A 24,570-nucleotide genomic window follows, 5' to 3' on the forward strand; every position below is an offset into this window, starting at 1 on the left:
CGGTTTGCTTTGCTGACCAAGTTAGCATTCTCCTCTCCCGAATCTGGCTCCCCTGAAGGAAGAGATCTTGGAGGACACCCTCTCCAGTTCTTTCCAAAAATGACTGCATGATTCCCTGTTCATTGGTGTTACAGAAATGTGTTGTGGCAGAACACGTTGTACTGTTTCCTTTAAAATTAATGCCACAATAATTCAGAGTGCAGGTCAGGTGGCAGGCCTAATCGGGGAAAAAAATGCTTAGCTGACTCAGTAAGGAATAAAATCTATCTTTTTCAATACTGCCAAGCCCCAATTTTTAAGAATCTTGCTTTTTGAAATAAGGAGATACAGTTGGGGTTTCTCTTCCCTAACTGTCCAAGATCCATCAGAACTCTGGCAATGGGTTGCCACACTCTTCTGCTTCCTCTCCTAGAAAGAGAACTTGCTTAGGGTCTCCAGGGGGTTGCTTTCTTAGAACCCAATATGAACAATTCTTTGAACATGAGAAACTTACATCAGAATATATCAGAATGATACTGGTTCTTTTCTTTTCTTTTCTGATAATGATTTTCTCAAACAGAATTTAATAACCTGGAATGGTATTATCCAAAACTTAACAGCAAGAAGTTGAACTATTTAAGGAAAAAGAATGGCATCCTACCAAATCAGACACATCACATCCACAGCCTGATGGAGGGAGACAGTAATTCTAATGAGCCAAGTTTCAGATCTGCAGTGTACATAAAGAACTCCTCATTTACTCAAATATCAGGCAAACTATTTAATGATACAGAACACCAGAATTTCTCTAAACACAGTATTTCAAGTTACCATATTTTTGTCTGGAGTACATACCTGAAATGGTACAAATTATACCCAAATACTGGACCATGAATTAAATAGAATGAAAAATAAATTCCTCTGACTTTCCATTCCTTCCTCCCACTCACTCGTACTGGCCTCAGACTATTTGGACTGAAGACACTCAAACCCTGAAAGGAAGACAGAGGTCTACCGCCAGCAGGGCTGAGATGCCGGCACCAGGCAGGGGCGCCCAGGGCTCCGAAGCCGTTCACTTCCTGCTGGAAGACAGTCCCATTTCCTCTTTTGCTTCATTTCTAGCCTGTTCAGATGAAGTACTGCTCAGGTGGCCAAAGAACAGCTGCCCGTGTGGGAATCAGGTGAATGAGTGTTGTTGCTAGTGTATACATACAGCATATCTTAATAAAAATTTCTTGTTTCTTTGCTGTATAAGAGGCTCCCACACTGTAAAGGCGGGATGAGGGAGTTATGGACCAAGAAAAACCTGAGAATGGGTCAGCCTGACATTACTCGCGTGGAGGGCAAGCACCACGTTTTGCTAGTTCTGAGCAGAGGACTCCAGCCAGGAGCACTGTCAGACACCAGACAGGGAACAAGGGCTTCTCTCGGCTTTGGCATTCTACTCCCGGGATGGATCTGCAGACAGTGGAGGCAATGAGTGAGCGGTCCAAAGTGGTCCAACAGAATACTCCAGAGTCCTACCCAGGCCAGGACCCAATGGCAGACGCTAAGTGCTGTTGTCGCCACAGGGTCTTCACAAAGATAGCAGCACAGCCCATCCCCTCAGACCCTTCCTCAACCGAAAGTCCAGCTGAGGCTCTTTGGGAGAGAGGAATGGAAGTTGGCACAGTGAAGGCCACACAGTTTCCCAAAGGCCACACCCAATAGGTTAAAGAGTATATGATCCCAACAAAAAAAAAATGAATGGCACAATTTTAACAGTAGAGCATCTTGGGAAAATCCAGGATGCCTACTCTGAAACTTAAATCAGAAACATGGAAGCCACATCAGTATGCCAGTCTATTCTCCTCTAAAATCTAGACGGATAGTTTGGTTTTCAAGCACCACAGGAAATCTTTTTAAAACCTTTAACCACTTGGTATAGTGCATGTGTTAAGCAGATTTTAAGAGAGACCTTACATCTAGAATGGGTTAAGTAATCATAACCATCTTCATGAAATATGGTTACCTCTGGGTTTCTCTGGTGTGATCTGAGATTAAACACGGAACAAATTGTGCTTCACAACACACAACCATCCGAACTGCATGTACATGTACAAGTTTATGCAAAATCCCTGATATAATTATGTTTAACTTTTCAGATTAGGCACAGAGGGCCAGAGACTCACCCTGTATATCCTACCAAAAACAAGAGCAGCAACTTTTCTACTGCAATACAATTATGGGCAGAAATTAAATGACGTAAAATTGAGGTTCTTCCATAAAGTTTAAGATTTAGGGTAGAAAAATGGAAGACAACAAAATGCTCTGAAATCAAAATAATTCTACATTGGTCTTGTACTCCATAAAACCCTGAGATGGCCTATAGTCCTCAAACACGTGTACTTGGATCCAGGTTCACTAGAACACATCAGTCTGCTTCAAATTGGCTCATCATCAACTTCCTGCTGTATTCATAGGCCAAAAATAGTGCCCCATTGGCAGGGAACGCTCGGATCATAGTAGGTTTCAGTCCAGAATATAAGGCCATTATTCCTATAAGACAAAAGGGTGATTAAAGACTGAGAGTTCTTTCCTTAGAGATACCCCATAAAGCCACATTACATAGATATTTTTACACTTACAAATCCATACAATAGCACTAAAAACCAACACATGCCTGGCCACTGTGGCTCAGTGGGCTGAGTGTCATCCCATGCCCCAAGAGGTCACCAGTTCAATTCCTGGTCAGGGCACATGTCCAGGTTGTGGGTTTGGTCCCCACAGTGGGGTTGGCAGGAGGCAGTCAACCAATGTTTCTATCTCTCTCTCCCTTGCCCTCTCTCTAAAGAATCAATAAAAACATATCTTTTTTAAAAAAACACACAATGAAAGGACTTATTTCCAGGTTTCCCTGGACTACTGGAACTAAACAGACTGCAGGAAACCAGACAATGTCAGGTCTCCCAACAAAGCTGGTTGATGCTCAGGTAACATACTCCAATCTCATGCCTGGCTCACTCCCAGTAGATGGATCTGGCAGAACTGAGGGCTGACAGAAGGCAACCACAGAGCCACAGGCTGCAGTTCCCCTGGAGGCGAGGACCGCGAGGCACAGAGCCATTGGAAAGAGCATTGAAGTCAGAAACCCATTTCTAATTTTAGCATTGCCCGGGGTGGTTATGAAGATTAAGGGAGGTATAAGTACTTTGTAAAACTATAAACTACTATGTAAATTTAAAAAAGGGTTACTATTAGTAAAATATAAGATGTCTGTATTCTACTTGTTCAATATAAAAATTGAACAATTTCTGCATACTGTTATGGTGCTCTCTTTTAAAATCATGAGAGAGGAGCTCTCGTCTCAAGCTTTAAGTTATATAAAGGATGCTGGAAGGACGGGTCTTCACTCACTAGTAGTATAAAATTGGCTTTATACAAACATTAAGTAGAAAATCTTCACCCTTCTACAAAAATATAAATTGATAGAAAATCACTTTCAGAAGTTGCTTAGTGCATTTCTAATTCCAGAAGTCTAAAGGTTAAGCATGTTACACGTTCTTTTAAATCCCTTAGTGGTTCTCTTAGGTCATCTGAAAATATCTATATGACATAAAACAAGTGGTGCTAACTTCAAAACATCTGTCCCCCTAAACAAAGTCCATATTTTAAAAATTCCTGTCAGGTACCTAGCCTGGGGGTTAGGAATCAGAACATCAAACATTCTTGAGAATGAAAGTAAGCTAAAGAAAGGACGTTGGAAACAAATCCACAAACATGGGATAATATACAGTGCTAGACAAGGGGTACCTGACAGGGGCAGAGAGCAATTATACATGTGATACGGCGCAACAATCACCGTATACGTATATACGTACCCCGGCTGTGCAATTAATAGACTCACCTTCATTTTTCACAACACTTATACAGGTTCCAATAAATCCTGCCTGTTTTCCAGACATGGAAAGAACTTGAATTCTAGACTTGATACAATCCACTGGGTAAACAGCAAGCCAGAGGCAAATTCCACCAACTCCACCACTTAACATCAAAGGGACAGGGCCTACAGAAGGAAAATAACAAACAGTATTTTGTCTCTAGAACAGTTGATGTGACATTTCTGGAGGTCAAAGTAGTGGCTGCAGGTAGGTGCAAATAAAACCGCTAATGCTGTGGGTGTCATTCTCTGAGGCACTGCGGGAGCACAGGTTCCCTGTCATAGTCTGGGCCTACCCTCATCTTGCAGGATGGAGAGGCCTGTGAGGGTCTAATCTGGGCTGGTCACTGTGGCACTGTGCCCTCCTGACCCCTCCTCTAGAGGGCTGGTCCGCACAGAACCAGCTGGCCCCCAGCAGCACAGCAATGCCCTGCTGGGAGGAATGAGACTAGAGACCACTGAAGCACAGGTCTTTTTTCAACCTTTTCATTCTGAAGTATTGCAATATTACAAAGCCCAACAGCCCTGATTCTTCCTTTACCATGAAAAAACAAAGCTGTCTTATTAAATAGAACAGTTAAGACTGAGAGCTTAACTAACCACAGAATAGGTTCAAAACTCTGCAGGCAGGTACTTAAGAAAAAAGTAATCCCACTCATGTGAGCCAAACATTGATATGTTGTGTCAAGCAGCTAAACAGAATAAGCTAAAAAGAACTATAATTTCATTGCTCTCAAAACAGTATCAAGATGTATTACCAAGTTTTAATTTTACTGCATGATGATTTACAGGTGATTTCCACTTAGTGCTGATTTCCCAGAGGGAAGGGAATTTCTGTATTTTCTCACCCTAAATTGGAGCCAGAACAAATTAACAAATGTTATTACAGGACAGAAGTTCGGGATGCATTGATTCCACCAGTCCTGAGGAAATTACCAAGTGGAGAGAAAGGTGCCAACAGTGGCCAGAGCCATCCAGAGGAAGGTGCCTGCAATTGCCAGGGCCTCCTTGCTTCCCAGCATCCAGAAACCCCAGTGCCCAGGGGCCCCCACAATGGGGCGCAGAGTGCAGGGAATCCGCAGCAACCACCCCTTGGAAAGCAGACCCCGTCAAACCCAATGCGAACACATTTACCTAGTTCATCTTTTGATCTCCCTGACGCAAAAAACGATCGACTCTGTTCATAGCCACCGAAAAAGAAGAAATAGCCTGGTACTTCTCGAAGTAAAGTGCTTGAGAGTCCGTGGTAGAAGCCCAATGGGCCGTCCTTTCTAAGGATGCTCTTCACTACAGACCAAACTGTACTGGGAGGAGGCAGAGGGGAGAGTGTTAAACACATTCCAGGGCAGTAGCACCCAATCAACACACCTGATTCAGCTCTAGGAAGGCAACAGCTGATTTTATAAATAGAGGAACCAGAATTCTGAGAATAAAACACTTCTATGGGAAGGAAATATCTAGAAAAGCATAGTGCAACTATATTATGACAAGTTTTATCACCTAAACTATTCTGTGGTAAAGAAATACCTTTCTAGAAGTCATATTATCAACAATGTAAAAGAGCTAATGCCCATTTATTCAACAGGGAGTAAGTGAAGTTACAATAAGGAGTATCAAAATTGGGCAAGAATAAATGTATTCTACTTGCCCTTATCTCCCTCGATTCCTAGACCTTCAATGTTTCTTTGGATCTGTGTTTTGAGGAAATTTGTTAGGGTGTTTTAGAAGTTGCTTTGTTTTGTGTTAATACAGAAAAATGAGAGAGAGAGTAAATGTTACTTGAAGACAAGGCGAAAGAAATTATATGAAGTGAGCTACAGTTCCTCTAGGTAACACCAAGAATTTAGTTCTTAGACAGATATGTAAGAAATTTTATTCTAAGCTGATCAGAGTCCACAGTAGCCAGAATGCAAGGCACTTTCTATCAGGGCCCTCGTCCTGAGGTGTGCACAGGGCACTCTCCATCAGGGCCCTCGTCCTGAGGTGTGCACAGGGCACTCTCCATCAGGGCCCTCTTCCTGAGGTGTGTACAGGGCACTCTCCATCAGGGCCCTCTTCCTGAGGTGTGTACAGGGCACTCTCCATCAGGGCCCTCTTCCTGAGGTGTGCACAGGGCACTGTCCATCAGGGCCCTCTTCCTGAGGTGTGCACAGGGCACTCTCCATCAGGGCCCTCTTCCTGAGGTGTGCACATGGCACTCTCCATCAGGGCCCTCTTCCAGACGTGTGCACAGGGCACTCTCCATCAGGGCCCTCTTCCTGATGGTGTGCGCAGGGCACTCTCCATCGGGGCCCTCTTCCTGATGGTGTGCGCAGGGCACTCTCCATCGGGGCCCTCTTCCTGAGGTTGCACCGGGCACTCTCCATCAGGGCCCTCTTCCTGAGGTGTGCGCAGGGCACTCTCCATCAGGCCCCTCTTCCTGAGGTGTGCGCAGGGCACTCTCCATCGGGGCCCTCTTCCTGAGGTGTGCGCAGGGCACTCTCCATCGGGGCCCTCTTCCTGATGGTGTGCGCAGGGCACTCTCCATCAGGCCCCTCTTCCTGAGGTGTGCGCAGGGCACTCTCCATCGGGGCCCTCTTCCTGATGGTGTGCGCAGGGCACTCTCCATCAGGCCCCTCTTCCTGAGGTGTGCATAGGGCACTCTCCATCAGGGCCCTCTTCCTGAGGTGTGCGCAGGGCACTCTCCATCGGGGCCCTCTTCCTGAGGTGTGCGCAGGGCACTCTCCATCAGGGCCCTCTTCCTGAGGTGTGCGCCATGGCAGCCTTTGTCCCTCAGAACAACAGCATGACACCAAAAACCAAGTCCTCTCCTAGCTTCTCACTTCATTCTCATCAGGTACCTGGCTTGGACCAGTACAGGATTAAGGCCTGAGGGGGTAAAGGCCACCTGCTTTTAATGATTATCTCCCTCTGAGGACTTCAGAAGGCTTCTCAGGCATTACACATTAGCTAGGTCCTTCCAGCAACAGGGCTCTCATTCTGTAATGCAAATATGACAACGTAATCCAGATCAACACAACCTGCTTGCAATCCAAATCACCCCTAAACGATCACATACCCCTGTGGACACTGCCATGCCTAATATACAGTCACCTGACATTTACTTCTGTGCAAGGTTTCCATTACTTTTCGATTCAAATAAATCCTATTGTATATGATTACTCACAAGTTAACTAGATCCATTTTCAAAACGGAGTTGGAAAGTGATCATTTGATCAACGAAGAGAGCTATGGGTTTCCATGGGTTTTCAGTATGTGGGTCCTTTATAGGTAAACCTGAAGGATTAGGAGTGAGGGCTAAGGACCTTACCACTAGGATCTGGACTGATCAGCCTGAACACCCATGTGAATTATGGGAATGGGCATCAAATATCCATCTCTGAATCCAAATTAGCACTTGTGAAGGCTTGGCTCTCAGCACCAAAGCTGCCTGCTAAGTGCCTCCCAACATGGTTGGGGACCGTGCCTAACACACGCAACAGGCCCAGAGGAGTATAACTCCTGGCTTTTCCATTTCTGGGGTGTTAAATCTGTCAGATGGGGTGGTGGGTCCAACCATCACAGACAGTCCACTCAGAAATTATCCTCTGACTGATAGGGGAATGTGTTCTAGAAACACTGTATGTTGGAGTAGATAAATCTGTTTTTCTATCTATTAGTTAATTTTAGTACAATATGAAGTTATGAAACACTCACTACACTGAGGCAACAGAGATCTATTGCTTGCACCGGGGGTGCTTACTTCTGGCTTTTGGCTATCTTTCCTGATGTCTCCATTTCGTACATGGTCTGTAGCCGGCACTTCACAAGCTCAGTGGGGCAGAGCACCAGCGCAGCAAATGCAGAGGCAAAGGAGCCGGCAGCCGCGTTCTGCAGATCACTGGAAGGACACAAGCACAGGAGGCCGATTACCTGTCGCAGTCTTCACTCACTCAGCACTCCCCATGCTGAAACACTCCGGTGGTGGAGAGCAAGCATGAAAGGAGAGAAGCAGTTCCTGAGTGGCCCCCTGGGGATCTGCACACGCTGTTCCATCCAAGGGGTTCCACAACCTTGTTTAGTTGATAGCAATACACCAATTTCCATACAGGGAAACGAACATGCCTCAAGTCACACAGCTCCCAAGTGGCAATGCTAGGATTCAAAGCCAGGTCTGCCTGACTATAAAATCCACGCTCTTTCTATTGGTCACACATTGTGGACAGAATGTTTGTGTCTCCTATCCCTAAATTCTTATGTTGAAGTCTGAACAACAATGTGATGGTACTTGAAGTGGTTCCTTTGGGAGGTAACTGGATTTAGATGAGACCATAAGGGTGGCGTCCTTGTGGTGGGACTAGTACCCTTATAGGAAGAAATCAGAGAGCTAGCCTGTGCTCTCTCCCTACCATGTGGAACACAACAAGAAGGTATCCCTCTGCCAGCCAGGAAGAGGGCCCGCACTAGACACTGAATCAGCCAGCACCTTGATTTTAGCCTTTCCAGCCTCCAGAACCATGAGAAACAAATGTTTGTTATTTAAGCGAGCAAGTCAATGGTATCTAATTACAGCACCCAGAACTAAGACACACAGGGACATACAAAACAAAACATGGAGTGGAGGAAACAAATTACCCATAGTCCCACCACCCTAAAATGCACTGTTAATACTTCAGTGTATTTGCTCATATGCTTTAAATAAAACTAGGTTCTGAGGTCATCCTTAAAAGCCCAAAATCCAACCTGGAGGAAACATATAATATAACTGCCACAGATGCAAATCCAAGATAAAATTTTAACCCAAAAGTTGCTCATTCTAAAAAGATCTCCCAGTTCAATTGATAACCTCCCGACTTCAGCAGCACTGGGGACACGCAGGAGAGGGCGAAGCCAGTGTAAGTCAGCAAGCTCAGTGGTTGCAAGGGACTTGGTTGAACTAGAAATGAAAAAGGAGGAACAAATGCATGTAAACACAAACCCAGAAGTGTTCACCTCCTCACCTCATGTTCATTTAGTACCACCAGCAGCCACCAGCAGGACTATGAAACTCCAAGAATTCAAGAGTATGGGGCAAGTCTCAGAAATAAACTGTCAGGAAGGCTTCTCTGAGAGTTCCTGGGGGTGAGAAGAGATGACCTTTCTGCGCCCAGGGACAGTTCCATCATGGGCGCCCCACTGGCACAGGGGGTGGAACAACCTTCGCTGGGCTGGATGGACTGAGCTGCTCACTGCAGGACAGCTGGCTCCCTACACTCCCCGTTCAATGCCAGCATCCTGCTGTCGCTGGATGAGCAGCACCACTCACAGATTTCCCAAAGCCCCTAGGGAGTAATGGCCTCAGCTGACTGCCCCAGCTACAAAGAGTCCCTTACAATTTTTCTCCAAACTGTGAGCAAAAGCTTAACAAACCTACCACATTCAGTTATCCTAAAGTTACAATAAACTAACAGTTACATAAACTGATGTCAAACATCAGCATCAAATCAAGGGCCACCTCCAATTCTGGCCCTGATACCCTACCCCCTGGTAGCCTGGCATCAGCCACAATGGCTGGGTGGCGGGGTCAGGTGTCAGAAGGTTGGCTCGGAGTGGCTTTCTCTCAGGAGGAAGACTCTGCTCACAGGATGGACTTCCTTCTAGTTTTAGAGAACGGGACATCAGAGCATTCCCAGAGGAGAGTAGACACACAGTTAGGCTGACACTCAGCTCTCCAGAGTGAAGAAACTGCCCGCCACTCTCTCCATTCCTTCCACCTGCTTTGCTGGGTTGTTGGAACCAAAACTTCAAATGGTTTCTACTTTCAACCAGCCTGCAGGTGTGTACTTGACCTTCCTAGGGGACTCTGTCAACCTGCTGACAGTCAACAGTCAGAGTCATTAACCAGTTTGCAAGTTTGCTGGGACAAAGGCGGTGTCAATGAATGGAGCTGCCATTCAATCTAAGACGCAGTAATGTTTCAGACACCTGAACAAATACCTCACACGTTGTTACAGCGCAACAAGGCCAGATCAGATCTGCAGTGGATTTTGGCTTTCTAATACATACTTCATCTACCAGCGCACTAAATGAGATCCACGGGCCCCAGGTTGTGCCTAAAGTACAAGGGTTTAGAGTTGGGATAGAAATGGCAACAGGCATAGGATGGGATTTTGTAAGAACCGACTGTTTGTCATCTGTTCAACAAATATGCACCTGAACATTCCTGCCATGTAAGACCCTGTTCAGCCAAAGGTCAAAAGAGAACACCACTCGGGCAGTGTTCAAACCAAGAACAGACAAATATTTACAATATTATTGCAGAAATTCACAACTGGTCCTCCCAAGAAGTTCTTTCCTTTCACTGCTCTGTTTATTAAACTTCTGTCTAGATCTGACCCCTCCAAAGTACTCCAGAGCCTCAACTGTGGTCTTATGGACAGAATGTTGGATAGGGACTCAGAAGACAGGCCCTGCTCTCTCAGTCATTACCCAGTGACCTTGAGCATGTCAGTATCTGCACTTCATTTCCTCTTCTGTGAAACATGACATCTGCTTTGCTCATGTCACAGGACCATGGTGAGGGCTAAAACACAACTTACACATCAGAGTTCTGTCAACTCTTAAGGCAGCATTTCCTTGGCAGGTGACAAGCAGACTCTGTTCTGCACGATGAAAAAGAAGACCCTCAGTTCAACAAACAATAGAGTGCTAGTTTAGGCCAAGGGAAACAGGATGGTTTCTTTCCTGCAGGACTCCTCCAGATTCCCATGGGATTGCTCACTGCTCCCCATCTCCTCCCCTGGGTCCTTCTCTAAGGATGCTGAAGGCCTACACTCTGGGTCTCCTTAGTCTAGTCTCTCCCTCGAGTTGGGGGGCGGGGGTGAGGGCTGCAGTCACAACAGGTGCTTCCTGTCAGTCTCACTAGGAAATCTCATTCTCCTAGTTTGTCCCCTTATTTCTTTCTCTTTTTTTCCTGAACCCTCTGCACTAGAGGGTCCTAGGATCAGTGCTCAGCCCTTCATTGACAGTCTCCCTGAGTGAGCTCATTCAGCCCAAGCTTTTAAAAAACAGGTTCCGTCCATCAGGAGAGAATTCCTGCGTATAAAAGGAAACATGTTTAGACCTCTAGGCACCTTCAAGAGAACATTTCTGTACAAAAGGAACCTAACTTTGGTCATGTAGTACCTTAGTTGCAATTGGATTTAAAATTCTACCAAAACAACCAATATGCCTGCCCTTTGCAACCATGAGGCTGATATAATAGTTTTAAGTTATTTCAAATACATCAGCATTCAAAGGAGGTATGGCTAAACATCACAGAGGTTTCTAAATTCTTTTTAGTCTCTGCATAATAAATACCCAAAAATGACAGGACATGAACCAAAGTCTGATGTTTGGGGCAGACTTGGCCAAAGAAGCTTCACCTGTATTTTCTCAGATGCTTCTGATCCTTCCTAAAATTCCAAGTCTCTCCTCAAACCTATCTGGTTCAGGCAACCTCTTCCATGACTCTCCATTTTGCTGATGAAGTAGAACTTAAAGCTTGGGTCACAAAGTTGCATCCAGGGCTTTTGTCTAGCACCTCTGACCACAAGAGAAGTAGCCCCACCATCAGCATCTAAAAAACATTCTCCTGAAGAATGTCAGTGCCCAGGGTGGCTCCTCCACAGTGGGTCAGCAGTTCTCCTTTTGTGCAATGCAAATGTGCATTCCAAGACAATCACAATGTTTTTTTTAATCAGAAAGAAAGTAGTTATTTTTAAAAAGAAAACATTCTTCTCTGTAAAGTATCATAATAATCTTGACTGTACAACAGTGTTGTTTTTTTACAGATCAAAAAAGTTATCAGTGTCCTCAATCACCTCAGCTTTGCCTGCTTGTCCAATCCCATCACCTTCCGCACCACCTGCTGGCAGAAGCCGTAGCACATGAAGAGGACAGAGTTCTCTGCAATGTTGGCGATGAGCGCTGGGCTGGTCCCCTTGTAGAAACCCCGGAAGCCCACCTGGGAGTACGTCTTCAGGCAGCAATCGGTGAGGCCCCTGTACAGGTCAGGGAATGTCTGCATCTTCACTTTCATCGTGTCAAAGGGCTGCCCGGTCAGCACACACGCTGTGCCCCCTGCAAGCAGAACAGAAGGCTTCTGTAACGTGTCTATGCTGTTTTAGAGTGCAGCCTCGATCACCCATGGAAATGAAGGGCAGGCAGCCTACCCCAGCACTCACCTCTGCTTCAGCTCATTTTGACCCCCCCCCCCCCCCCCCCCCCCCCCCGCCTGAAACCTTCTAAAACAACATATGTGCCTGGCACCCAGCTCCAGCCCTGAAGGAGCTCACATGGTAGAGGGACTGATGTGTGCTCACAGTCAAAAGCCACTGATACAAAGGTGTGGCATGTGTTTAGCACCATTGACAATGGGGTCAGAGGGATCTTGGCTGGAAGCCTGGCTCTGCTGTGAGATCTGGACAAGTGAGACAAGTGATGTAACTTCCCAGCCTCAGTTCCTAGTAGGGTTAGTGTAAGGATCGGATATAACAGTGGATGAGAAGACTTAGCATAATGACTGCTACATGACAAGTGGTTAATAAATAGCAGTTGCACCCCGACCAGTGTGGCTCAGTTGATTCAAGGATCGTCCTGTGCACTGAAGGGTTGCAGGTTCAATTCCCAGTCAGGGCACATACCTGGGTTGCGGGTTCAATCCCTAGTCAGGGCACGTGCAGAGGCAACTGACAGATGTTTCTCTCTCTCTCTCTTCCTTTCTCTCTAAAATCAATTTTTAAAAATATTCTTGTATGAGGATTAAAAAAGTTGCTGTGTGTGTGTGTGTGTGTGTGTGTGAGTGTGTGAGAGAGAGAGAGAGAGAGAGAGCGCGAGCGAGCACACGCGCGCTATGCAAATAGCCATATAAAGTGAAGGGGAGGAAGTCTGGGAAGAGTTAATCACTTCTCTTTGCCTAAGGCCTAGTAGTGCTGGTGACTATCAAAGGAATAGGCAACAGATAAAGAAAACGGTGGTTAATTAATCCCTGAAGAGTTAAATATTTGACCCTATAGAAAAGCCTCTATTTGGACTCTATCAATAAATGGTTTGTATTCAGATAGTGAATGAACTGAAACATACTTTTGCTTAGCAAAAATCATATATTTATTTGCATTTATACTGTAAGAGTATTAAATACAGCAAATCTAAATTGTATTAGATTAATTCAAGAAAAATTCTGAATGTAAGGAAAAGACAGAGCTAAAATGACCCAATTATATCCCCAGACCTGGGCTAGGTCGGCATCTTGGGAACTGCCACTGGCTATTTCCACCTTCCCTTGGGCCTGCAAGGCCCCTGTATCTCAGATGTTCCCTGCCTGTGTCAGGAAACATAACCACTGGATGAGGTTATTAAAGCCTAATCAAACTGAGGAGAAGGACTGCATAAAGTATTGAAGAAACAAACTCACAGACAACAGTATGAAGGTTTACCAGCGGCAAAGGGGGTGGGAGGAGGACAAAGAATGTAAAGGGGCTCAAATATATGGTGACGGAGGGACTAGACTGTGGGTGGTGAACACACAATGCAATATACAGATGATGTATTGTGGAATCGTATACCTGAAACCTATATAATGTTATAAACCAATATCACCCCAATACATTTTTTAAAAATGTAAGAAATACAATTTCATAACTTGACATTATACATAGCTACTCCAACTCAGTTGTAGAAAACAGAGATGGGGAAGAGGCTGCTAAGAATAACTTTCAAACCCAGCTGGTGTGGCTCAGTGGGTAAGCACTGACCCATGGACCAAGAGATCGCCAGTTTTTTTTCCCAGTTGGGGCACACGCCCAGGTTGCAGGCTTGATCCCCATTGTGGGTGTGGGTGGGGGGGCAGCCAATTGATGTGTCTCTCTCATCAATGTTTCTTTTCTTTTTAATCCTCACCCGAGGACATTTTTGCATTTCAGACAGAGCGGGAGGGAGAGAGGGGGGAAGAGAGAGCGAGAGAAACATCGATGTGAAAGAGACACATCAACTGGTTGCCACCCACATGACCCCAACCAGGGCCGGGGACAAACTGCGGCTGAGGTACGTCTCCTTAGTGGGAACCAAACCTGGGTCTCTCTGGTCTGCAGGCCAACACACAAACCACTGAGCCAAACTGGCCAGGGCTCTCATCGATGTTTCTATTGCTCTCCCTCTCCTCTCCTCTCTAATAATCAATATAAACATATTTAAGAAAAAAAAAAGAATAACTCCCAATATTACTGGAAAATTGACATTTCCAAAGAGTCTGAAAAGTGTTTGATCTCTTCTTTTAAGCGATCATAAGTATGGTTTTCGTGATCCTACCACTACTGTTTGTTTCTTTTAGGAGAGTAATAATTTCTGCCTTGTCTTACCTAAGTATCCCCAATTCCGAATTAGTGGAATACAATTTAATAAAACTACTGCCTGGCTGATGTGGTTCAGCCGATTGACCGTTATCCCATGGACTGAGAGGTCCCCATTTGATTCCCAGTCAGGGCACGTGCCTGGGTTGTGGGCTCCATCCCCAGTAGGGGACATGCAGCAGGCAGCCCTCGATGTATCTCTCTCACATCGACATTTCTATCTCTCTCTCCCTTCCTCTCTCTCTCTCTCTCTCTGAAAATTCAATAAAAAACTAACAAACAGCCCTGGCTGGTTTGGTTCAGTGGTTAGAGTGTTGGCCCTTGGACCAATGAGTGGCGGGTTCAATTCTGGTCAAGAGCACGTACCTCAGTTGCGGTTTGTCCCCAACCCTGGTCGGGGTTTTATGGGAGGCAACCAGTCCATGTGTCCCTCTCACATTGATGTTTCTCTCTCTTTCTCTCTCTCCCTCCCACTCTATCTGAAGATAAATGGAAAAAAAATGTCCTTGGATGAGGATTGAAAAATAAAAATAAAAAAACCAACAAACAAGCAGCGTTATTATTAGAGTTATTCTCTCCTATGTACTGGTGGGTCAGAATAAAGTCAGATCTAATTACATCAATGTAATTTAATTATTCCAAAAGAAGAGGTGAATGTCAGAATTTTTAAGCTTGGCACGTAATTTAGATAACTTAGATGCAGATAAACTGAATAAAGCATTTAATTTAGAGCATTAATAGTTTAACTGGAAGCTTCCCATAGTTTAAGACAATTATCCTGAATGGTTCAGACATCACAGATTAATATAATATGCACTTGTTGCATGTCTGTAACAGTTACATTTCCAACAGGAAGAAGGTAGGAGGCTAATGAATTTTAAATGCTAGCTATAATTGTCTCCTTTCATCCATTGAGGTAAGCTGATTCCACAGGTAATTTGCCACACACAAATGACACTGTCATGCCCCTCAAGTGGGTGACAACTATTCTGAGCATGAGCACCAACCACCAGGACCAGTAGGTCCTCAGATACCGCCCAACTCAATGAAGCTATGAATAATTTATAGGAATTAAATATTTCTCCACTTGCTTAGAGCTCAGACCTCTGATCATCTCATTCTCCTTGAACACATGGAAATAGCCTCTGCACTCTCACAGGTGTCACAGCGGGCCCCATATTTCATTCTGCAAGAGAGGCACTCAAACTGTCATACTTGATGCTTTCTTTACCAAGGTTGCTGCTGTGGATTTTCAGTCCTTGATGTAGTTGAGTCAGCAAATGACAAGGTGCTGAGGAAATCTATCGGGCATGGACAGTGTCATGGTGAAGGACAGCTCACAGGCAGGGCAGAGGTGACAAGCAGACCTTCAACCAGAATTACTCGGTGTACCCACAAAGAGGTGAGAACCTCAAACCCCTCTGGAGGTGGTCAATACATGTTCAGTTTAACAATGCAGACCAGTGTATCATTTTCAAAGTATTCCAATAAAAAAAGGCTTTTGGTTTGTTTTAATATTGGCATTTGAGAGGAACTTCAATGATCTAAAATGCCATATCCCTGACTATGCTAGTTAAGCAAGGCATACCACAAAGCACAGCCAGAGAAGAATTATGTCATTTTATAGTTCTTAAGCTACTTGGGTGCTACCACAGGTTTCCCCGTAGTGAGAGTATACTTTTGAGATCTTCTGCCTCATTTCTATAATTATCCAGTTACCTATCTTCTTCAGTTCCTTCCCCCATTGTAGCTGCTGGGGCTCCTGACCCTCTCCTGGAACCTCTCCTGCAAGCTTCCCATTAGGTGAGCTGGACTGAAAATCTGCTTGTGGAGAGGTTTACTTTGAAAAAAAAGAGATATACAGAAGAATACGTGTATGTTATACCCACATCGCCTCGGACCAGAAGTGGCTCTGCTCTTACATACTAATCACTTCCACAGGTGGGCTGTGTGCACAAAACACTCAGGGCCCTCTGTTTCTGGCTAGGAGAAAAATCCCAAAGCTTAGTAGTTTTCCCATGCAGACAGCTGGGGCAGTAAAGGCCCCAAACTAACCCCACCTCCAGGAGTGCTATTGGCCCGTGATGTAGAATTAAAACAAAGAGGACCGCAGAACTAGACAAGGAATCAAGCAGCCAAGGTCTTAGCCTCATCTGTACACCATCAAGCTGTGAAAGTTTGAACAAACCCATCTAGGCCTCCTTTCTATGTACATAATGAGCATAGAGCCAATGGTCTCTAAAGGCCCTTCTAACACCATCATTTGAAGACTGAGACCCTCCAAGTGCTTCCCCTTTGCTTTCCATTATAGAGGGAGTTCTTAGGTCACTGACAGGAACCTCCCCTGCTCAGTGCCCACAAGTCCTGAGCCAGGTTGAGAACAGACCCCCTGCAGAGAAGCCTGTTTTTCTTGGAAGTCAGAAGACTCAAGGCAGTTCTATATCAGAAAAGGGTGACTCTGTGTTTACAGGATAGGAAGAAACACCTACCCACAGTTTTCAGGAAAAGTAAATGCTAGCATGTGTAAGAGCCCCTATATATTCATACTATTGTAGAAAGGCAGTCACCAGCAAATGTCTTACACTCCAGACTCCTAACAATATGGTTGCAATTTATAACTTTCAAATTCACTGTAAGGCCCTGGCTGGTTTGGCTCAGGAGTTAGAGTGTCGGCCCATGAACCAAAGAATCGTGGCTTTGATTCTAGTCAAGGGCATATATCTCAATTGCAGTACGATCCCCGGCCCTGGTTGGGGTCATGGGGGAGGCAACCAATCAATGTGGCTCTATCACATCTATGTCTCTCTCACATTGATGCCTCCCCCCCCACCTCTCTTCCTGTCTCTCTCCCCTCCGTCCTCCATCCCTCCCATTCTACCTGAAAATCAGTGAAAAAATATCCTCAGGTGAGGATTAAAAAATAAAATTCACTGTAAGATGAGTAGATAAAAAAAGCTGTGGTACATATACACAATGGAATACTATGCAGCTGTAAGAAAGAAAGATCTCTTACTCTTTGAGACAACATGGAGGGACCTGGAAAGTATTATGCTAAGCAAAACAAGCCAAACAGAGAAAGACAAATATCATATGATCTCACTTATATGTGGAATATAATGAACAAAGTAAGCTGACAAACAAAACAGATCCAGAGACATGGAAGTAGGGAACAGATTGACAAACCTCAGAGGGAAGGGAGGTGGGAGGGTGGGAAGAGATAAACCAAAGAACTTATATGCATATATGCACAACCAATGGACACAGACAACAGTATAATGAAGGGAAGGGGGGAACAGGAATGGGGTGAAGGGTGTCAATGGGGGAAAGGGAGAGACATCTGTAAAGACAAAAGAAAATTGCTTAAAAATAAAATAAAATTCACTGTAAATTATAAATGTGGCATACAAATGCCTTCTGTGGAAAAGATAAGCTTTTCAATTCTATCACAACAAATGTGATATCTTTGATAGACTGAAGGACATTTAATTACAAAAGTTGAGTCTCTCACATGGTTAAATATCCACCTGTTGCAGAGACCAGATGGTTCCACTGTTTCCTGTAGCTGTCCAGATGTGCATGGATGGACGAGGGGGGGAACACAAGGTCTGAGAGGTTGCAGCTGGATTCCACAGCAAGCAGAAAGCCCCTGGGGCAGAACCCAGGAGCCCTTAGTTTCCACTGCTCTCAGGGTGCCGCACTCCCTGTGGTCTCTCACCTGGGAACCGGTGCCCTTGGCCTGCACTTCTTATCAGTGTCTCTAGCCTTCCTCATTAGCTTACGTTGGCTGACCTTTGGTTCATGGGAAAATACTTTGTCCTTCTCTGAACTGTAATTTCTTTTTTACAATGAAGGAAATGACAGGATGAGAATAGGTGGCCATCTGAATGCACTTGATCTGTTGAGCCACAAAGCCCCACCGGATAAAAGCATAGTGGGCAACCCACCCCTCTGGCCTCTCCATTCTAGGGAACTACAACCCATTATACGAATCAGTGTGAGAGGCTCAAGTAAACTCGTTTTCATCTGGAAAGTCTGAGCACTAAAGTGCTCCCCTAGCCCTAACATAACACAGGAATCTGGAGAACAAACTAGCAGCCACCCACTTCCCATTCTGTCCTTTGCGTCAGGCTTAGCAAAGGTGATCTCTCTAAAGAGTGGCCTGTGTGTTACCAGCTGTGCCCAGGAGTACTTACCTGTGCCCCATGAGGCCACAGTCTGCGCTGGGGCTCAGGCCTAGGCCCAGCCAACCATTCCCCAGCAAATCTTAGGGCCTCATGTTACCTTTCAGGGCTTTAAGATACAGTGAATGTCAGTCTCATTTACCAAAGACATTTATAAAAGGTGTCCTTTCTTCCTCTCGCAGTAGTAAGGACAGTAACTGGGATTCCCTGGAAAGATGGCTCCGTGTTATTTTTACACTACAGGGGCTTTGGAGACTGCCAGGCTTGGAGTGGAATCCCAAGTAACCTGCACATCCCACCTGTGTGACAAAGGACATGGGACTTCAACTTTGAGGTGCAATGTTTTCCATCTGTAAACTGGGCACTTCCCACCCTGCACCCTGACTTAAACAGTTTTAATAATAACGGGAACTACTCTACATTCAGAACTCAATATTACACTTCCATTAAATGGATTCATTCTGAGTTAAAGCATATTGATTTTGGGGTGACAAAGGTAATATTTTTACCACGCTTTCCCTTGATCTCACTTGTAGAAAGTACTTTAGGAAGAGAGGATGGAGTTTTCTTTGGGATTACCTGCGGCCCCTGCTGTGAGGTCGATGGCAGCTTGAATGGCAGGATTGGACTTCATCTTTACCCACTCCTCTGCTGGGCTCTGTGGAAGGCAACTCTGTGAAGCTTATGATGGGTTGTTCATATCCCTGGGTGGAGGCAAGAGTTCACCATCAGAAAAGCCTCTGCAGGCCTGCCACCTGGTTACTGGACCTGAACTTCTGGGAGCTGGGAAATCAGCTCTATTTTGCTCCAAAGGAAGCAGGCTCAAGAGGTCAGTGCCACTTAGTGACTGGCCTCCCTTTTTACCCACCCTCCACCTCCTAACATAAAGCTCACAGATCAAAAACCTTCCTTGAGTATCAATGCTACAAGCACTGGTGAAGTGTACTTCAATTCAACCACCCTGAAACAAATGCCAAATACGTGAGTTGGTCACTGACATCCTAAGCCACATCAAACTAGTTCTTCAGAGGCCTAAGTTGAACCATCACTCCACGAGGCTCAGTTCTAAATTCAGACAGCAGGCTGTGCTGGGTCCCTTAGAGAAAGTCACAAAATAGCTGGTCTGGTATAAGACGGGTTAGGAGCTCTGCCAGTGACACATGCCTGCCTGCCTGCTCTGCTACCAGCAGGATGGCCCCTTGGGCCCCTAAAGCTGGGGGCCCCATCTATGCAAGGAAAATAATACAAGTATTATCGTTATAATACAAAGGCAATCACAAATAGCCACATGGGACAGATGTGATAAGGCATTGTGACCATGCATCAGGAGTTCTTAGAACAACTACAAAAACGCAGCATCAAACATCTTATAGTCATCACAGTCCCCACCAGAGCTTAACCATATATACACAGAAATCACCTGGGGACTTTGTTGAAATGCACTGATTGATAGGCCTCAGGTGAGACCACAAATGCTGCCAGTCCTGACTACCAATAACATTTTGAGAAGCAATTCCTGCCCCAGTGTGTCCCAAATTTGCTTGATATGAACCACTTGGGACACCTGTTAAATATTCAAACAACTAAGCCTCTCTGCTGGAAGTCTTGATGCAGTGTACAAACCAGAGCCTACCTAACTTCAGACAAAAATCAACTATAGCTGAGGTATAAACTTAATATAGACTACAAAAAGGAACATGGATCATTAACGTACAATATTAAAATAACCAATTCTGTATGGTTTTCAAACTATGTAAGTGACTTATCTGTTAACTACAGGATCAGTTTTTATTCCTCACTACACTGAAGACCAGGTGACCTTTCAGGAGGGGTGGGTGGGCTGCATTGTTGATAAATACCATCTCCTAAATGTCAGAAAATAATTTTAGCCACCAAACGTTTTTTAACCACTTGAAGAAGGTTGCTGATGACCAGACACCAAGAATCTAACTTTCTTTACAGAAACATTTAAAAGCAGCAACAACAAAATCACAGTACTTATAGTAACGAAGTTAGAAGCTCAAGACAATTTAATGTTATTGATCGGCCTGATGAGGCAGTACCAGTTACCAAGGTCCTAATATCAAGGTCCTAATCTAATCTCCCCCTTTTCCAGGGAAAATTGAGGCCAGAAGATGATGAACTGTGGATGTGCATCAAGGAGGAGTCACACAAACAGGGCACATCCAATGTGGCTTTTCAGGGCCTTCTTTCCTTTTAAAATGGACATTTCTTTCTTAGAAGGAAAGAAAGGCGCGGTGGATTGTACGATGTTATCACTGTGAATCTAACCTCTTTAGGTAAGCCCTTATTAAACTCGTCAAATCCCACAAATTACTTGTAGAATTATTAGGATAGTAAACAGTGATGAAAACTAACACATTAGGTCAGAAAGTGTGGGCAACTGATTCAAATTATGTGCAGTTTGGTTTGACGGGGACACGGGGCTTGCGGGAAGCAAGACTGACCAGCGTGAGTTAAAACGGATTCATAAGCCTTCAGGACCACCTGCCATATAAAAACTGAACCCTTTCAGCGTCCTTTTATCCGCCTCCCCCTTAAAACGACACCAGGGTCTAACACAGGACAGACAACAGCGCTGACCATACATCTTAATCGTTCCCTAAGAAAATTAATTTCTCTGAGAGATTCCTATGAGGCCGCACGCTAGGGGAAGGTTCCAGCTTCAGGCTAAACCTGGCCCAGCAGGAGGCCCCCCTCCAGCAGTTACTGGAGCGGGGGCACAAGGGCTCCCAGCCTTGCTACTAGGCAGCCAACAAGGCACTCCCCCCCCCCCCTCCCGGGGCCTCGGGATCCTTGTCTGCACGAAGGGCACCTTAAGGAGACGAGTTCCAACTTTCTCTGCCTCCAAACGCTCGCTAACTCTGCCTAGCAACCTGCAAGAGTCTCCCATTCATGAGCGCCTCGGCCCGCCCCGGAGCTGGGGCACAGAGCGTGCCTTCCTGCAGGTGACACTGCGGGAAGGGGGCCGCTGCCCGAGTCTCCGCCGAGCTCGGGCGCAGCACGCGGACGAGGGGCAACACGCGGGTCCCTGGGCACGTGTGCTGCGCGATGGCCACCTCCCCGGCTGCCCGGGAAGGTCAGGCCACCCAGTCGCGGAGGCCCGCCCGCTCCCCGCTCCCCGCTCCCCGCCGGCTCCCTGCAGCCCGCGAGCGCCAGGCCAGGGCTGCGCTCACCGCCGCGCCAATGGGCCGCGTCCTGCTCGGCCTCCGGCCGCCTGCAATCGCCTCTCCCTGCGCGGCGGGGCGGCCGCTTTACCCCCACGTGGGCGGCAGGCCGGCCCTCCGCCCCGCCCCGCGCCGCCCCGCCCCGCGCGCCAGGGCCCCGAGGCGGCCGGCCGGGCGGGCCCCGGGGTGCCCCTGCGGCCCGGCGGGCTGGCCGGGCCGGGAAGCGGAAGTGGGCGCGGTGCGGCGGCGCGCTCAGCCGGCACGGGCCGCAGGGTGCGGCGCGCAGGGCCCCGGCCTTTGAGTTCCTCGCCGTCCCTGGCCTCCCCGAGGCCTTCTGTGAGGCTGGACTCCAGGAAACCTCGGGCCTGGGGGCGGGGGCAGCTGCTGAGGGTGTCAGGTGGTAGGAGGACTGCTGGTCAACCTTGCTGGGTCTGGGGCTCAAGGCTTTAATTTTTAATTATAATTGAGTACAAAAGTACTGGAAGAGCAGTGATGAAAATTAAATTCGCTATTGCCGGTAAACAACAAGAACAAGAACATTTCCCATTTGCCTTCCCCAAGGAAATCCATTTCCACTGATGAAAACTGTAACTAAGTCAGCCTCTCTGATCTATGCTATTTCTATGGTTCTCTGGCAATTTGTTAAAAAGCACTACTGGAGGAATGTGTTGTACACCGAGAGTAAAGGAATTTTCTGAGGGCCCTAAGACACAGCTAACACCCCCTCAACGTGAAGGTCTCGGTCTGTTCCTGGCAGCTGCTCAATGTACTACTCAGTCACAGCCTTCCAACTGCTTTGGTTCAGGCTTCATTTCTACATAGGGTTTTTGTCCTTAAAACATAGTATCATATTCTTTTACAACTTTCTGCCCTATCTGTATATGGTATCGGACTATTGCCAATGTAATTAAGTGATTTTTGGCCCTGGCCAGTGACTTAAGTATTTGACGTGCTGAAGAGACCTCCCTGAGGAAGGAGGTGCTGTGAATGACTCAGAAGTCAAGATAAGTGGCTGCTCACAGCAATATAGCATAAGACTGTCTTCACAGGATCAGCACTTTTGAGAACTCAAGTTTCTGGAACAAAATTTAATTACAGAAACAAGCCAGGGAATTCCAGTGACTTGCCCAAAGTAACATATAACACAGCTAGTGGGAAGCAGATCCAGGAGCGTAACCTCCCAGTGACAACATCCTAGAGGACTGAGCAACTTTCAGTATCACCTTCTAGTTGTCTTTTGCGCACTAGAAACATGAGGCCCAAAGGAAAGTTTATTAAGGATAGACCCAGATCTTCTGTTATACATTAGAAAGAGTTCTGAAAAGTTTCAAGTCTCTGTATGACCTTTAGTGAGTATTTTAAATTTTGAAAATCCTAGTCATCATGTGACTACATCTCCTTTGAACCACCTGCTCCCGGAGCAATTCACTACGGGCTGCCTCTACTGCAGATCACCAGTGGCACCTTTGCTGATCCCTCATCCCCTTACCTCCCCATACTTTGCTTGTGTCCCTTTAGCCCTCACAATGTTATGGTGAAAGTGAGGTATCCCTTTCCCCACTGGGTGCTGAGGGTGGTGCTCTTACAATATCTCAAGAAAAAGAATTTTCTGAGACTCGCACAGGAGGATGATTTTTATTTGCATGGAATCATATCCTTGGATTTTCAAAGCCCCATTTCCCTTAATCCAGTCCTGGAAGATGTGCAGCTGGGGATTCAGCAGAGCTAGAAGCAAACCCAGCGTCTAAAGTTTTCATTCCATGGTAGAGTTGGGTCTGGCACAGCATCAGGCTAATTGCAGTCCATCAGTACATTATGTGTGGGGTCCACATGGCTGTGAGCCATGTGGGTGAATGCAGGGGAGCCAAGAGAACACACCCCCAGCAACAAGAATCTCAAGATTCCTGGAAACACAAGAGAGCAAACTTCTTTGTTCAGGGGATTAAATGTCTCAAATATTCCCACCTTTGCAGTGGGTATGCCTACTCTGGCCAATGACCTGTTGTTTCCAGGTGTGACTGACAGGCAAGTACCTTCCCTATGTCACCCCTACTTTAATGGGCATGGGTCTATTCTCCTCCTGTCCAGTCCCTTCCTCCAGCGATCTGAGGGGAATAGACACATGGCTCTCTGGGGAGTGTTAAACTGCAGCATCCTGGCAAAGCTGCACAAATGGAATGCCTATTTTATTTGGCCTTCCCTTTGCTCCTTTTTAGTTATTAATAACTAGGTTAATTACAACAGTATCAACAAGTGATATTCCAAACTATCAGCACTTTTCCCAAGCCTTCTACATTTCTTCTCTTCCTCACGTTTCCTTGACAACCATCAGCCTCAATTTATTCTATAAACTAAGAAGCAAGCAGGAAACTTTCCTGCAAAGTTTCAACCCCTATTCTACAAGGGTTGCCTTTTTAGCACAAGCTCTCATGCGTTTTTCTTCTGCTTGCTGTTTTGCTTGCTGCCCCATGAATGATGCTGGTGAAGAAACAGGTTTAAAGGGGTCAAGTCACTTGCCCAGTGTTGTACAGGTACTAAGGGGAGAGTTGAGACTCATCAAAGTTCTTTCCAATTCTAGTTCTTTTCAATTCTAGTTGTTCAACACAGTTCATGTTCTTAACCACTATGCTATAAAGCAATACCTTCCAGAAGACTTCCTCTTAAAAGCAAGAAGTTGAAAAAACTAGAAGTTCTTTCTTCTGGATTAGATCTTCCTCCACAATACTTTGTAAAATCACCTCAGCAGCTTAAAATTCTTCACAGCAGTGGCTCTTTCTGCTATCGTTGTTTTAGGAATAAGGAAACATATACAGAGGTCAGAAAGCTGAACATCTCACAGGAGCTCAGAGAACTGATTGGTTGGCATTGAATCATGAAAATGTTCAAACTTTTTCCTAAAGGTAATTCCCAGGACTCTGATGTCCCCTTGAGAACAGAAATTTAGAGTAATTGCTGCT

The 24,570-nt window shown here is 45.8% G+C and overlaps 1 protein-coding gene across 1 annotated transcript; it reads right to left on the reverse strand.

Annotated features, from left to right (window-relative positions):
* Nucleotides 1-1,949: 1,949 nt before the first annotated feature.
* SLC25A15 (solute carrier family 25 member 15) lies at nucleotides 1,950-21,675 on the reverse strand. Its single transcript, XM_036250022.1, has 7 exons — nucleotides 21,623-21,675; nucleotides 19,005-19,129; nucleotides 11,719-11,977; nucleotides 7,641-7,778; nucleotides 5,033-5,202; nucleotides 3,866-4,024; nucleotides 1,950-2,517 (listed from the first exon to the last, which is right to left on the reverse strand). The coding sequence occupies exons 2-7, from the start codon at nucleotides 19,057-19,059 to the stop codon at nucleotides 2,393-2,395; spliced, it is 906 nt and encodes a 301-aa protein (XP_036105915.1). The 5' UTR covers nucleotides 19,060-19,129; nucleotides 21,623-21,675; the 3' UTR covers nucleotides 1,950-2,392.
* Nucleotides 21,676-24,570: the final 2,895 nt, after the last annotated feature.

The sequence above is a fragment of the Molossus molossus genome, unplaced genomic scaffold (genome assembly GCF_014108415.1).
Source record: "Molossus molossus isolate mMolMol1 unplaced genomic scaffold, mMolMol1.p scaffold_m16_p_9, whole genome shotgun sequence".
Taxonomy (NCBI): Eukaryota; Metazoa; Chordata; class Mammalia; order Chiroptera; family Molossidae; genus Molossus; species Molossus molossus.

Excerpts from the sequence above, each read along its gene's own strand:
- SLC25A15 (XM_036250022.1), bottom strand. The coding sequence starts at position 19,059 with ATGAAGTCCAATCCTGCCATTCAAGCTGCCATCGACCTCACAGCAGGG. Across the intron at positions 11,978-19,004 it reads CCTCACAGCAGGGGCCGCAG|GGGGCACAGCGTGTGTGCTG; the intron begins GTAATCCCAAAG and ends TTCTGCTTGCAG. Across the intron at positions 2,518-3,865 it reads AAGTGTTGTGAAAAATGAAG|GAATAATGGCCTTATATTCT; the intron begins GTGAGTCTATTA and ends TTTGTCTTATAG.